General features: G+C 32.8%; 3 protein-coding genes across 4 annotated transcripts; 1 reads left to right on the top strand and 2 right to left on the bottom strand.

The window, feature by feature from the left end:
- Positions 1 to 253: 253 nt before the first annotated feature.
- On the bottom strand, positions 254 to 3,434 carry LOC108323323 (calcineurin B-like protein 10). 2 transcript variants are annotated; one of them, XM_017555742.2, is made up of 9 exons: positions 3,362 to 3,434; positions 3,090 to 3,267; positions 2,917 to 2,999; positions 2,750 to 2,809; positions 1,682 to 1,790; positions 1,525 to 1,577; positions 1,160 to 1,240; positions 967 to 1,079; positions 254 to 644 (listed from the first exon to the last, which is right to left on the bottom strand). In XM_017555742.2, the coding sequence occupies exons 1-9, from the start codon at positions 3,389 to 3,391 to the stop codon at positions 563 to 565; spliced, it is 789 nt and encodes a 262-aa protein (XP_017411231.1). In that variant the 5' UTR covers positions 3,392 to 3,434; the 3' UTR covers positions 254 to 562. The 2 variants fall into 2 exon arrangements, 1 of the variants encoding a protein (XP_017411231.1); XR_008245429.1 differs by lacking the exon at positions 254 to 644 and having other exon boundaries at positions 1,024 to 1,079; positions 1,503 to 1,577.
- A 1,787-nt stretch (positions 3,435 to 5,221) lies between these two features.
- Positions 5,222 to 8,912, bottom strand: LOC108323330 (phospholipase D alpha 4). Its single transcript, XM_017555753.2, has 4 exons — positions 8,754 to 8,912; positions 8,010 to 8,576; positions 6,548 to 7,742; positions 5,222 to 5,809 (listed from the first exon to the last, which is right to left on the bottom strand). The coding sequence occupies exons 1-4, from the start codon at positions 8,862 to 8,864 to the stop codon at positions 5,373 to 5,375; spliced, it is 2,310 nt and encodes a 769-aa protein (XP_017411242.1). The 5' UTR covers positions 8,865 to 8,912; the 3' UTR covers positions 5,222 to 5,372.
- A 4,372-nt stretch (positions 8,913 to 13,284) lies between these two features.
- LOC108323336 (PRA1 family protein F2) lies at positions 13,285 to 14,393 on the top strand. The gene has a single exon (XM_017555761.2). The coding sequence runs from the start codon at positions 13,532 to 13,534 to the stop codon at positions 14,081 to 14,083; it is 552 nt and encodes a 183-aa protein (XP_017411250.1). The 5' UTR covers positions 13,285 to 13,531; the 3' UTR covers positions 14,084 to 14,393.
- The last annotated feature ends 846 nt before the right edge of the window (positions 14,394 to 15,239 follow it).

Here is a 15,239-nt window from a genome sequence, read left to right as displayed (position 1 = left end):
TAACATATACAAGACATAAAGTTGTGTTCCAATGTGATTTGTGACATAAATTTTATTATAACTAAAATTTTTCATAAAGACACTATTATAAATAAAATCAACTAGATTTTAGAAAATCATTTTAATTACAATTTAAATTTCTAAATATTAAATTTAAAAGACAAATAGTTTTTTTCAGAATTATTTTTAATCTTTAAACAGAAAACCTGAGTGTTCCTTTTACCAATCCAAACTTATGACAAATTTCAAGAAATAAAATCATAATTAAAAGCTTTCTGCACTTTACACTTCAAATATTTTCTCGTACAAATAAATGTTGGTACAACGCACAAATAAATTTTTTACCCAGCACAAAAATGAGGTGTACAGGAAACTGATCAAAGCAAACCGTAATTTGGTTCCATGTAATCAGTTTACTCAGATTTTTAACACTCTTTTGTGTTCATCCTCTTCCATTATTCTATCCTTGGAGTGGTGGACTCAACAACAATGGGAGAGTGGAATCTACACCTACTCCTCCGAGCAGCAACAGTGCCATAAAACAAGCTTTCACTTCTCAATGTTAGCGATTGCCATTAATGTGCCAGTGAGAATCATCAACTTCGGTGTTGAAAATGAAACTGGTAAACAGTGTGCTGATGTCCCTGGCCAGTGAACAAACAACAATGAAATACATGAACTCAGTCCCATCTAATGCAATGCAAACTCCTCAATGATTAAAATATCTTTTTCTATTAATTTGAAATAAATGTAAGGGTTAAACATTGACATTATAAAGCATAGACTGCATTTGATTTGTTTTTGTTTCCATTTTCAATTTATATGGCTCTTATCAATCACAAAAGTCCCAACTTGTTTTCACTTTATTTCCTGTTTTGAAGAACCTACAAAGGGAATGATGAATAGGGAAACAATCATAATGGAGAAAGATACTAGGGAAAGAGATAAAGTAAGGAAATTAATTACGCCAGATGAGGAAGAGTCATGTGCTTCAAGAGTGTTGGGTGTCGAGTGACAAATGCCTTCCATTCTTCTTTGCTTATTTTATCATCTTTATCAGTATCGGCTTCTTCAAATGTCTGACATTTTAAAGAAAAAGTAACATAAGGGATCGAAATTAAAATCAACAGAGGGAAAACACTTTCCTGCAAACAATTACCTTATCAATAATGGAATCAAGGGCTTCGTCTTTCATATCCATGCCACATTCTGACAAAATGGCAACAACCATTTGCCTAACCTGGAAAGAATCGTAGGTTAACAGAACAGTTCCAACTGTAAACTAAGAGCAATAGAGGAAAAATGTTATATGCAGACATCCTGATGGTTATTTTGAGTTTTATATATTAGTTAGTGGACGTTAGATTGCCATAGACTTGACAAACAGAAACCATCACCACCCTTTGCTTTGTCGAACTTGTCAAATAAAATTAATATTGCACCAAGGCAATTCCTGTGCTATGATAAAGAATATATATTTAAGCCAATAACATAATGATAACCTGGACATGCCAAGATACTCACTTCTTCTCGCTCAATATATCCAGTCTGTCTCAAGTCATACATTTTAAAAGAAACTACAAGCAAACAAATAAAAAAAAAGTTATAACTTTTATCAATATTACAGCAATAAAATAGATGATGTAGAAACACAAATGCAAAACTCTTGCTGAAGACTTACAGTCAATTTTCTTTTCCAGAGGAGTACAAGGATGAAAGATATTGAGAGCATGCACAAACTCATCAAATTCTATAACACCATTTCTTTTTTCATCGAAAACATCGAAAACCTAGAGAATTTTGTAATCATTAGAATGAACTCAAATACACAATTCAAAAAAGAGAAACAGCAGAAAACAACAACCTTTCAGCAAAACAAGCACATATGTGTGCAACCATGACATTTTTTTAAGGGAGTGAAATGGGGAGAATGAACATAAAACAACATCTCCTGATACTATAGGGTATATCATAGAAAGTCAACAATGTAAATTTAGATATTTAAACACCAGAAATATGGTTGTCAATCCGTACGATACACCTTTCAATATCTCTATCATACGCACGCATCTTTGATCTTTCAAAGAGTTTTAACCGAATGACAAGCAAATATAGAAAATAATATCAATTTATCGTAACAATTTCGGACTTTAGTCAGTGTTCACAATCATTTACAAAAGGAGGAAAGGACTGGCCAGTAAGAGACTACAAAAGGAATGATACAAAAACACATTATAGTTTGTTGATCACGCATCACACAACATAATAGACAAGAAAAAATATCTTTAGGTCTACAACCGTATGTAATGTTCCACGGGGGATTATGGAGACTCAGGAAAAATAAAGAGTGGAAAGATCATAGGTGGAGCTCTGAATATTGTAATTTATTGTCCAGCAGAAATTCGCATTGAGGCAGCAGCATTGTATTCGGCTATATATATATATATATATATGTGTGTGTGTGTGTGTGTGTATATATATATATATAGATATATACACTAAAAAAGCCACATCGAGAATCGATTAACTATGTTAGCGAAACAAATTGGAGTGAAGAAAGGGCATGAACTAGTTTGGTCCCCTGAAAAATGTTTTCTTCTCAAATCGAAGTTGGATTTTGACAAAAATTAGATCAGCCTCCCTTCCATCAAAATCCATTGGTTCCTCACCTCCAAACCAATTAGTCCACACTGGGTCATGAAACAAATCAACAAAGCAGAAAAAAAAAAAGTTGCCAAAATGCTTATACCCTGTCAAGGAAAAGATTCTCCTTAGTTGTGGTCTTCAACAGGGCCAATGTGAGTTCTTCCTTCACACAACAAACAAACAAGAGTTAAAATTCAGATAAACAAAAATGCACAAACTTAGGATCAAAGAGAAATTGATCCCCAAATCCAAATCTAGCTAGCTACCTACCTTGTGGATGAGGCCATCGTCAATGATTGAGCTACTCAACTTCTTGAACAACTCATGTAAAGCCTCAATTTCATTAACAGTAACTGCCACACACAAATCAGAAACTTTAAACGCCATTTCCTCATCAAAATAAACAAAAACAGCTGAAAATGAAATTAAAAAAAAAAACGAACACGGAGAGTCCTTGGCGAGGGCTAAAATGTTGTCGAAGGTAGTAGAAGAGGGTTTCCTCTTCTTCGCCGGAGAATGGAAATCGAAGCAACCAGCTAAGCTGAAAACCAAAGCTTCAACAAGTCCTATGAGCGGAATGAACACCGCACACAGCGTCTCTCCAAACGTCAAGCTCGATCTCTGACACAAATCAATCGGAAACTCATAATTTCATAATTCGTTTAGACAATAACCGAACACAAATCGAAATCGCGAGTTCAAGAAAAAGTGCTACCAGCGATACACCAGTCTGGGAAAACTCCATTTCATCTTCAAAACTTTTCCGCAGAGTCAGAAAAAGAATTTGAATAACTATGAATTATCACAGTATTTATCCGCTCAAAAATATTTATTTTCATGAATTTAATTACAATAAAATTTATATATTTAATTACTATTTTTATATAGATAAATACATTAAAATGTTAATACTAATTAGGCTTAATACGGTTTTAATTTTTGTTAACTTTTTTTGAAATAGTTTTCGTTTTTTTTTTAAATGTTTAATGTAATTTTTTATATTGTAATTTATATTCAATTTTAGTACTTTTTAATCGTTAGGTTAAATATTCACTTAACAATACGTTTCACATTTAAGATATAATGAGGTGAATACATTCTAAAAAAACAAAATTTTGACCTTTATTTGGATTTTTTGATAAAATGTCCTTTCTTGAAAAATTAAAATCATAAATATAAGTGTTATGCGTGAAGTTGGTAAAATTGGAGATGAAAGATGATAAAGTAACTATGATGAAATGAGTTTGATAAAAGGAATAAATTAAACATAAATTATAATATAAAAAACTAGATTGAAAATTAAAAAAAAAAATGAGAAACTCTTAGAATAAAAGTTGACAAAAATTTGGATGATATTAAACCCACTTATTATCGTAATAATAAAACCTAGTACCAACAAAGTCCGTGTTTGACCACACTTGAGGCTGAGAATGAAATAAGAATAAAAGAGGTATTTAATTATTTATTAATTATTCACTATTAATTAAACTGGTGACTAGGTTTTATCAAGGTGGATTAAGCACTTCGTGATAAGAACAGAATTTGTGACGTGGGGTTGGCCCAGTCATCATGTTTGGTACAAATAATTGTTTATTGAATAATAGTTTCAGTTTTTTACACGTTTATGTTTTTTATTTATTTAAATAAAAGTATTGAAAATCTGAATATATATATATATATATATATATAATGTTTTAAAGGTTAAGTTCTTTAATTTCTTAAAAAAGCAAAATTAAAATTTATTTATGTTTTAAATTTTAATATATTTCATTCATAAATTTTAAAAATAAATAGATATACTTTTTAAATTAATAATATTGTAAAATAGCAATCAGTAGGGCAATTTTTTTTCTATAATTAGAAGACTTGGTTGATGTAGATGTCAAATAAGCATCTTATAAGTTATTTAAATGTCAATGATTGGTGGAGGACCAATTAATTAATCTCGTACCTAATTAATTAGATTCTTTAAGGTTAATGCTATCTTAGTCGGCTTCAACTTTGACTTCAACCGCTAAAGGAAATAGTGAAAGCTGAAAATATTTTTTAAAGATGATTCATAATTCCCGTTTAACACCTTCTTAACACATAACACTACTTTAATTGTATTTTTTGTTCTTAAAATTGGAAATAAATTTGGTTGTGCTCTCTATTTTTTTTGTTTTTAAAGTGATGTATTCTATTAAATTTGAAAAATCATTCTAAGATATTTTTTTCAAAACATCTTTTACCATCTAAATAGCAAATTTGATAAACTAACAACACTTTATTTTAAACTTAAAATATTAAATATAAATAACTTTAAAAAATAAAACCAATTTAATTTTAAATTAATGAACTAAAATTAACTAGCCCACTAGATAAATGTCAAATAATTAATTATACTTTATCAATTTTTTATATAATATTATGTAAAAAACATGCATATATTTTAAAAATAAAAGTATTTGACATGATTATTTACTTTGACACTCAAATGACACGCTGTGGGTCTTAATAATGATTTTATTGAGTCAACACATTGCATCACTTTGCAAATTAATGATATAACAAGGTGTGAAATGAATGTATTTGACACGTTCTTAATATATTAGTACTCATATTTTAAGTTATTAAAGTAACTTTTGCACTAAATTAAACAAAAAAGTAAGACATGTATGTTTTTTTTTTCCTTCACATTTATTAGAACACTAGTTGATTTGTGTTGTGATAACTCAACCTTATATCTAAGTGGTAAAGATAGGAGGCAATATTTTAGACCTTTTGCCTTTGACAAGAGAATTTGTATCAGGAAAATGAACTCCATCAGCGAGGTCTTTCACATACCCTTCTGGTGTTACTCTCACAGGGTAACTCACAAGGTGAACACCTTCCATGTCTCTCACCTCTTCACTGTTGTAGATTTCCCACATTTCATCTCCTATTGATCTCATTCTCTCCACACATTCCAATCTTTCTGGCTCCAAGAACAACTCATCAACACTCACTGTGTGCTCATACCATAGAGACAATCTATATGCTTGAACTTCATCTAGGTTCATTTCCTGATTATCATCTTCATCTTGAGACTGGTAGCATCCTATTGCAATCTCAGTGTCCCTTTGCCCGTCCATGGATCTTTGGTTTACATTAGCTGATCCTATCAGTATGTATAGGTCGTCCACTAATGCCAAATGCAATTAAACAATGTTAATAAAACTTACACCACAATTCAGCAAATACTTCAATTGCCTAGATGTTTTTCCTTTTATGTATACAATAAGAACTTGAGCAAACATAGAATGGTTAGAGTCTAACCAGTATGTGCTAGAAAAATTATATCAGAAGCATATGCTGAAAATGATGTTGCAGTGTAGATGACTTCAACAAGTTGAGACTTACAAGTCAATTAATAACCCTTGTCATTATTGTCTAGAAGGAGAAGTGTTAAGAAATAGACTTTAAATCTAACTTAATCTTATAAAATCAGTTTGTAAGACGAGATTTGTATCCAACAATAGATCTAACAAATAACAAAAATTTCGTTAGGATAGATACTTTAATAGATGATTCTAATACCATGTTAAGAATTAGACTTTAAACCTAAATCAACCTTACAAAACCAGTTTGTAAGTTGAGATTTACATCCATTTATATACTTTAAATTAGGCTTAATTCTAGTCGATATGAGAATTATAACAAGGAAAAACTTCAGCAATGTCATAAAGGTTTTCAGTGTTGTTCTTCTTCGATCAAAACTAAAGTTTCTTTTCAATTAATTTATGTTGATCTTTAATGCAAGTTTTAATCATGTGGGTTGTCATAGTGAAATTACTCCAGTCAAGTATGTAAGACCCTTTCATGATCAAGAGAAGACCAAAATATGACAGAAAATTATGATTGAAGATTAGTACTATATTACCTATCATGAACTTGGAGTGAACATAAACCATGAATCTCCTATTCTTTTGAGCATTCCAGTATTGAGTTTCAGGTTGGGGTGAATCTAGTGGAAGATACTCTCCCGGTCCCTTCTGCTCCCTGTTTGCAAGACAGAAGAAATTCAAGTAGTCTCTAGGGTGTCCCTGTTGCTCACTTTCTTGTATTGCTTCTCCAATCAACCTATACATCATTGCCATTGTTTCTCTAGTCCAATGCAGTATATCTTGAACAGGTTCACTTTCAGGTTCTCCTTCTGGCCACATCGGTATGACTATGTACACAGCAAATCTCTCCTTTGCCTTAATCTTACTTACCACCTTCAGTGCAATTTCAATGGGAATTAGATTAGTACAACCACAGTGCCTATCTTTCTTCCACCAATGGCATCCTCCAATGAAATACTGGCTTTCAATGTATATAAACCTTTCAGCACGCCTAATTGCTTCAACATAAGCTTCATGGATGCTCCTCTCCACAGTTGACTTCGTAGACAACTCACTAACTGAGATATGATCAATTGACCTGTATATTTGAACTTTCCAATTCCTCTCCCTAGGAATGCTTGAGCTTGTCTTTGGCATAAGATTTGCCAAGGTGCTAGAAGGGATTAGAAAAGAAGGATCACACTGCTTTGTCCATCTTTGCTCAAAATTGGCTAGCACGTCCCAAGCAGCTTCACCAATAACACAAGCATGAGCATCATGCCAAGGCGCCCTTGGCCCTCCTTTGTTGAGGCTAGCTTCTTCAATGCTTGTTTGGTAGAAATCATAACAATGAGATTCTCTAATGAGTGTTTGAAACAATGAATGCTGCTCTGTGTCATATCTTCCATCACACAAATCCAACCCACCCACAAAGCTCATTAGCTCTCTGTCATCAACAAATTTGGAAGGTTTTGTGTCCACTGTTATAGTCTTCTGATGGTGAGCAAAGAGTGTTGGGAACATGTGGTGTAATCTGGGGCACTTTCTGCATATTACTTTTGTGTGGTTGAAAAAAGCAAAAGCTTCCTCATCTTGGTTGTTCAACTCGCCTTTGTTCTTCACAAAGGGTAAAGATGTTTCATCATCCCAAAGCATAACCCTCACAGCCACTCCTTCCTCTGCCTTCTTCTTTAACAGGTCACCTAACTTAATTCCTCTGGCATGTGGGATTTCTGTGTGAGGATCTCTAACCTGTCAAAGAGCATATTAGCTTCTAAAACAAAAATGTATATCAATGTGAAAGGGGATTGTATCCTCTCATATACATGATGTCATGTTCAAATTTTGTGGCTCAAGGAGTTCCTATAAAAACAACTATAAATCCTCTATCAACAAATTCTTATATCAACAGTGAAATTTGAAATCACATCACTGTTGGATAAGTTTTATCCTTACTAACTTGACCAACTTCTCATATAAGTTTAAAAAGTCATGTGAAAATCCTGCAGAATTTCTTACCAGAACCATCATGGGATTGAAGGACCAGCCTACAATATAAACTAAATACTTTGCACCCTCAATGGCTTTATAGACATCCTCCCATAGCTTCTTTGGAGCTCCACATAGATCAAATGGAGGTTGAAAAGCTGAAGAATGGTGAGCATCATGATAAAGTTTAACCTGACAGTTGGACCTTAGAGGAAAGCTAGCCTCCTTCAGCCCTTGAAATTCCCAGTCATTGCTCAACATCTTTGCCCAACTTGGTTCCAAATCTGCTGGCTTGAACCAAAGCATAAACTTCAACTTAAGTTTTGTGTTTGGTTTTCCATTATCCATGAGGAGTGGGAACAACCCGTTGATCAAACCTCCTTTCTTCAACAGCTGCTGAGCCTGAATATGGAACTTCCCCAGAATGGAAGAATGTGATGTTTTCAGTGTAATGGTGATGCATGAATCAGCTGGATGAGCACACTGAACCTGAAAGGTTTGGTTCCATACACGGTTGCTTTCTTCACTGGTTTTTGCAAAATTTTGGTTGTCTATCTTTATAGTCACATAAGCAGGCTTTCCATTTCTGCATAAACACTGGAAACAAGAAAAACGATGAAAACAAAAACATAAAATCAAAACATGCCATGATTTATAAGAACAAAGCAGAATTTTCAGTGTAGTGTATTCAAAACACTGAACACTTATATATGTACACAACTGAAAAATAACATTTGTGTAAAGGTTAGGGGTTTCAATGTTAGTGGAACTTACATTGAAGGGAAATATAGGTGAGTAAGGTGAGGCATTGAAGATGGTAGCTTCAATTGTTCCATGGAGGAGCTTAGGAGTTTCCTCCACAGCTGTAATACTTAAAATATTCATAAGAAAGTAAGAGACAGAGAACTATGCAGTTTGGTTTAACATATGATGGATTTCATATCAATTTTCAGTGACTAATTGTTATGTTACACTTTTATAGGTGGCTGAGTCTACTAGTGCAGATGAAGAAGCAAAGGGAACCTTGGAATGTAATTGAAAGTTGGAAAACTTGTGTAACTTTGCATTTATGCAGACACAATCCAAGCTTCAAGTATTTGCCATCACAAGTTTTAGCTTGAAGCTAAGTTTCTTGAACCCAAATCTCAATTTACCGTAATCACAAAGTAGTTAAAGACAAAAAACAAAATACAGTTATCCACTGTTCTTAGTACATTGACAGCATCATACACTGATCAATCAACAATAACGTAGCTTTTTAAGGAGGATAATTACTGTTAGATAAGTCTCACGTTACATAAAAACAAAAGATAAACATAAGTTTATATACACATAAAATATTTCTATTAAGAGACTTTTTCAAGTGATATCAAAAGCAAATCTGTGAAAATTTGGCCCAAAACGAACAATATCTTATCAGTATGGTATTTTGTTGTCCTTCCCTACAATTAATTCATAATTATGCAAATTTGCATAAACGTTTACACATGAAATGGATAAGTTGGTGAAGGGCCTTGTGGAATTGACACTTTGTTAACAGAATGATAGTAGAGTGCAAGGAACTTGGAGGAAAAAAAATTGAAGTTTTTCCTTATGTCATATCACCATGCTTTGGCATATATCTACCACAGACCAAAGAAATTGAGTTGCATGAATATTACGTATTGTTTGTGGGTTGTTAGAAGGAAACATAACATGGGTTTGTTTAGCATCACCTAACGCATAAGCTACTCAAAATTGAAAAATTAATCAGCAGAACTTAGAAACTAAGCTCAAAAGTTAGATTGATTCAATTAGAACTTAGGTGTGTGATAAATTATAGTTTAGCAACTTCTTAGTTTAAAAAATGTTTTATTTTGATCAGTATTTATTATTATTTTTTTTCAATTTCTGTCAGTCACAGGTCACTTGATTAGGGTGAGAATCAGAATTATTTTTTTATGTAAGAATTGAAAAAAATTATATTTTCAGAGACCAAAACAAAATCAGCGCTATATTATATGGACTAGAAGGTTAGTTGATTTTAAAATTAGTTATTGAATCAGTTTTTAAACGTAAAATGGTAGAGAACAACATATTAGCTGCCAAAACTCAATTTGAGAATTATATACACTTTTTTTTCATGTTTTAATTATATCGAATTATTTATCATATTTATTAGAATAGCGAATTTTTTTTAATTTTATTTCGCTTAGAAATGTTTCTATTAAATGAACCATGATACTAAGAAAGTATATTATTATTTTGAATTTTTTATCGTGTACACATTTTTATTGAATTGCTCTCAAGAAATTGGAAATCTATTTATCTAGAAATAATAAATCTTCTAATATTTATTAGCTTTTTCTCTCTTTTTTTTTTCAATGTTTAATCCGACTCATTTTTATCATTATTAACTTGAGCCCATTTTTCCAAGGTTTCAATTGTCTTTTTCTTTCTGCAACCCCCTTTATTACTATTTTCACTCCTTATTAAAATAAAAAGACGAAAATATCCTCACATTGCACCTCGTCACTACTACTATGGATGCACCTTTATTCTCCACCGTTGAGAAAGAAGAAGAGAAAATTTTATTTAAAAAAAAAAAAAATCTGTTCTAGAACACATTAAATGTTTTAGAGAGCTTATTCTAAAAGAATGGGTTTCTAAAAGTATTATGAATGTTCAAGAAATTCTTTTATTAAAAACTTGTTCTAAAATACATTTAATACGTTTCAGAAACTTTTTCTTGAAACCATATTCCAAAAATTGCATTCTAGAGATCGTGTAAGAAAGATTTCCAGATCAATTAATCCGAAAATCATTTTCACGAATGTTAAAATTGTCATTTTAAAAGTATGAGGGTGCAGCTAGAAATTATGGGGTGGAGTAAAACAAATCTTCCATCTCTATTGCTTGTTAAAGATGTCACACTTTTGCTTCCTGCACCATCATTACTATATTGTTTGTTATACATTATCATTGATTGAAAATTTTAAAAATTTAATTTGCACTTGTTATGTCCATCACCCATTTGGGAAAATGTCTAAAAGTGCTTTTCCTTTATTTAGCTGTTGCCTTCAGAAGTAATTTGAGGCTTTATTCGAGTTCTTTCTTCTTTTCTTGTAATTTATGTTTATTATAGTTAGAAATCCAAGCAAAAGTATGAATTTCAAATTGAGTGAAAACAAGAAAATTAACAAAATATAATGAAAAAGAAACATATCAAGTATGAGGTAGAAATGTTGGTATACCAATTCAAAGTTTGTATCTCATTGACTCTTGATGAAACGCTCATCCTTATTGTAAGCATGTCTTTTTCCTATCTTTTTGGTTCTCATAGCACCAATCTAAATCCAAGAATAGATATTAGTAATTACTTATTTAGTTTTATTATTCATGATTGCAATCAGAGATGAGAAGAATGAGGGAGACACAAAAAAAGAATTGTAAAAAATATCTCAATCTTTCTTCGGCAGTGCAAAAAATTATTAAAACAGCAATTGAAGTTGAATGTCTTTGATTCAAGCTTAAAATAAACACTTCAAAATATGGTACTCTATCCCCTTGGTGCAGCACAGAAATATAAAAGTCCTACAAGAAATAAAGAAAAAGTAAGTCTCAGTTCACAACATGAGTTTGGATATTTTTTCAGATTTGGGATATATATTCTGAGCATCTATGCTTCATCAATGCATCATATGGCAGAATATAGCTAGATTATGTTTGGACAAACATTTGGCAGCTAATAAGATCATGTAATCATAGTTGATGCATGACAGAGTCTGTGCTGCTTAAATCTCTAAACTACTACAACTATATTGAACTAGAAAAATAGAGGTAGTGGATCAATTGTGTAATTAAGACAATAGTGAAAGCAACTTTTACAATGCTTGATTAATCCCTTTCTCATTCCTTTGCTGGAGATCATACTGAGGGAAGAAATAAAAATGACTTACCAAGTATAGAACATTATGGGGGGTAAGGCTTACCATAGATGACTTAGCCTTGGCATATGAACCAATGGGAGAATCAGTTGAAACTTCCCCTTCAGCATAAAGTTGTTGCTTCCAATCCACATGGAGGGGTAGCAAAAGATTTCTTCCCACTTATAAATAGCCACAATTTATACACCAACAATGGATAATCTGAACCCTTAATTTGACCCCAAGTGGTACATATTAGCCAATATCGGGATGAACATAGAGACCAATAATGTAGCAAAGAAAACTCTGAATGATTACCTGCATAATACACATTGATCAAATGGGTCACAAGTGAACAAACTAGGATCAATGTGCAGAGTTTAAATAGTATGAAATATAATATGGATATGCAACAAACTTTGTCTTAGGATTTTGTATTATGTCCTTATGGTTTAAGATATTGTGTTTAAAAGTTTCACATTAATTTTTGTTTGGGTATGTGCAAAACAATACATTTGTCATCTCTTTTGGTGAATAACCAGATAAAAGAGAACATCAATATACATGCACAAACTAATCTAAATCATAGAAATTGTGCTTTGTTTTATTCAACAGTGTGAAAGTTTTGTTGTTCTTTAAAACTTCAACAAATTAACGGTTACCATCAAGAACTATATTTTAACAGAACTAGGAAGACATGGTTGTGAAGCCTAGGATGAATAGAAAAAGAAAAGGAAAGAAGCTAGAGGCAATAATAAATATCTTAGACAACCAAAAGAAAAGGCAAAAGATTTTGACAACTTGGAGATGAGATTCCAACATGTACACACTGGCCTGGACCTTTCTTAGGTCGTTAATAGCTTGTCGTGGCGTCATGATTTGCCGTCCCTATTCCCTACAGAGTGGAGTGTGGTCTGAATTATCCACTGTATGGTCCAACTTAAGATTATCCTTTTACATGGTTTGTATCCCACTTTTGGTCTCTGTCATGTGCAATACTACAAATACAAAGCAACAACTTGGTTTTACATGAAACATGGACATCAAAAACATGATATATGTTGTTTCTCACCTCTACTATCTATACTTCTTTTTTCAATAGAAAATTGGTAACCATGACCATGTTTGTGTATGTGTAGTTTGCCTTGATCAACTATTCTGTGTTTTTACATTCACCAACCACCAACTTTCATCACACTTCACCTCTCCAATGTAAACATCTCCCAATAAAGTAGTAACCATGGAAGTGCAAGATTAGATTTCTCACCTCACGTTTCAGCCAAGGAAGAAACCAACACCAACCTCCTTCCAAATAACAATGTCTTCACTCTTTTGGAGCCAACACCATCCTCCACCATTTTTGTCAATCATAAACTTGGACTCGCCTGCAACCAAATGCAAATCCACTAGCTCAAACCAAACTCACATCAAATGATACACCCAATCATCCCATAATAATTCACCCAATATTAAGAAAAACAGCAACAAAGTCACAAATGAGTAGGACCCAACCCCTCCTATAATTATCAAACCCCAGATCCCATTTCACAGTCTCACTCAAATAACCACATTCCCCTTCACTTCTCATAGGTTATTAACAGTAGAAAACCCTAAGAACTAAGAAAAGCAGAAAGCTTGAACTGAAACATGACAACAACCTACGGCACGATTCCGACCGCGGGGCCTCCGAACCTGGAATACATATCGCGTGCAAAGCAGCGGATCAAGGCGGGGTTGGGGACGCGGCGGCCGTGGAAGGCCATGCTGAACTTCCGCTCGCTGAAGGTCCCCGGCGGCGGCGCGGCCGAGGCGCTGTCACGCGTAGCGGTGAACGTGTCGTACTTCCGCATGAACTACGCGATGGTGGCGCTGCTGATTCTCTTCCTGAGCCTCCTCTGGCACCCCATCTCGCTCATCGTCTTCCTCCTCCTCATGGCGGCGTGGCTCTTCCTCTACTTCCTCCGCGACGAGCCCCTCGTACTGCTCGGCCACCTCGTCGACGACCGACTCGTACTCATCGCCATGGCCATCGTCACGGTGGCGCTGCTGCTGCTCACCGACGCCACCGTCAACATTCTTGTGGCCGTGGCAATCGCCGTGGTGGTGGTGGTGGCGCACGCCGCGTTCCGGAGGACGGAGGACCTGTTCTTGGGGGAAGAGGAAGAAGCTGCTGCGGCGGCCTTGGTTGGTGCTGCTTGATTCTTTGTTTTCTGTATAATTTTTTTTGTTGAATTCGGAGAAAAAAAAATGGTTATTTGATTAGATTTGGTTCAGTTCTATCGTTTGTTGTTGCATTTTTTCGGAAGATGATGGTAATTGAATCCATTTTTTTTTCCTCTGTTTTCATATTTTGTTCTAACTTTGTGTTGTGTTGAGAAGTGTGACATCTTAATTGGTTTAACTGAAATTTGTATGTTTGGGAGGGAAATTATGTGGCGCGGTTAAGTTCATTGATCGAGCTACAAGACCACACTTTAAATAGTGAAAGTTTTTATATTTTTTTCCTTCATTATTTTTTCTATCGTTTATTTATTTTGTACAATTTTAACTCTCTATCAATCAAATATTCCATCAATTCTTTAACAAATTAAAAAACGATTTTATTTTTAAGATGTAATTAAGACTTTATTTTTAAAATTATTAAATATGTTTTTAATTTATAAACTTTGACATAAAATTAGAATTCATCTGTATCTCAATTTTAAATACATTTTGATTCTCAAACCATTTCAACCCAAGTGCATTAGAAGAAGATTTACATACCAAATACAATTTAAGATAATATTCAAGTTGTTTGAACAATTTAAATATGTTTCCTCTCAAATGTCAAACACAATTTATTTAACTCCAAAGTTTTTATTAAAAAGTAAACAAAAATTTACTTACATTCTAAAATAATAAAAAATTATGATGATAATATGGAATAAACCATGTTGGTCAATCCATAAATTTGTTAGAAAAAGCGTATAAATTGAGTATTTTAGTTTGTTTAGACTCGTTTTTGTCTAGCATACAACAAAGACTAATAATGAAATAGGACGAATAGTAAAAAATATATAAATTTTAATCTTTAAATTTAGACAAAACTCTTTTATTTTATCTGCTTGTACTTGAATTCTTGTGTTCTTGCCTACATTATATATTAATTAATTATTATAGTTTTCTTTTTCAGTTTAGACAATAATTTTCTTTTTCTTTGATTGTATAAGATTTAATTTTGACATATTTATTTGATGTGAATATAGTATGTTTGTTTAATTTAATTTACTTTTGTTGTGAGATGTAGAATCAGGAAAAAAAATGAAATATTAAAAAAAAATTATTGTTGCAACACTATAAAACACATATATAAGAA

The sequence above is a fragment of the Vigna angularis genome, chromosome 9, assembly GCF_016808095.1.
Source record: "Vigna angularis cultivar LongXiaoDou No.4 chromosome 9, ASM1680809v1, whole genome shotgun sequence".
NCBI classification, from domain to species: domain Eukaryota; kingdom Viridiplantae; phylum Streptophyta; class Magnoliopsida; order Fabales; family Fabaceae; genus Vigna; species Vigna angularis.
This window is presented reverse-complemented; position numbering and strand designations above follow the sequence as displayed.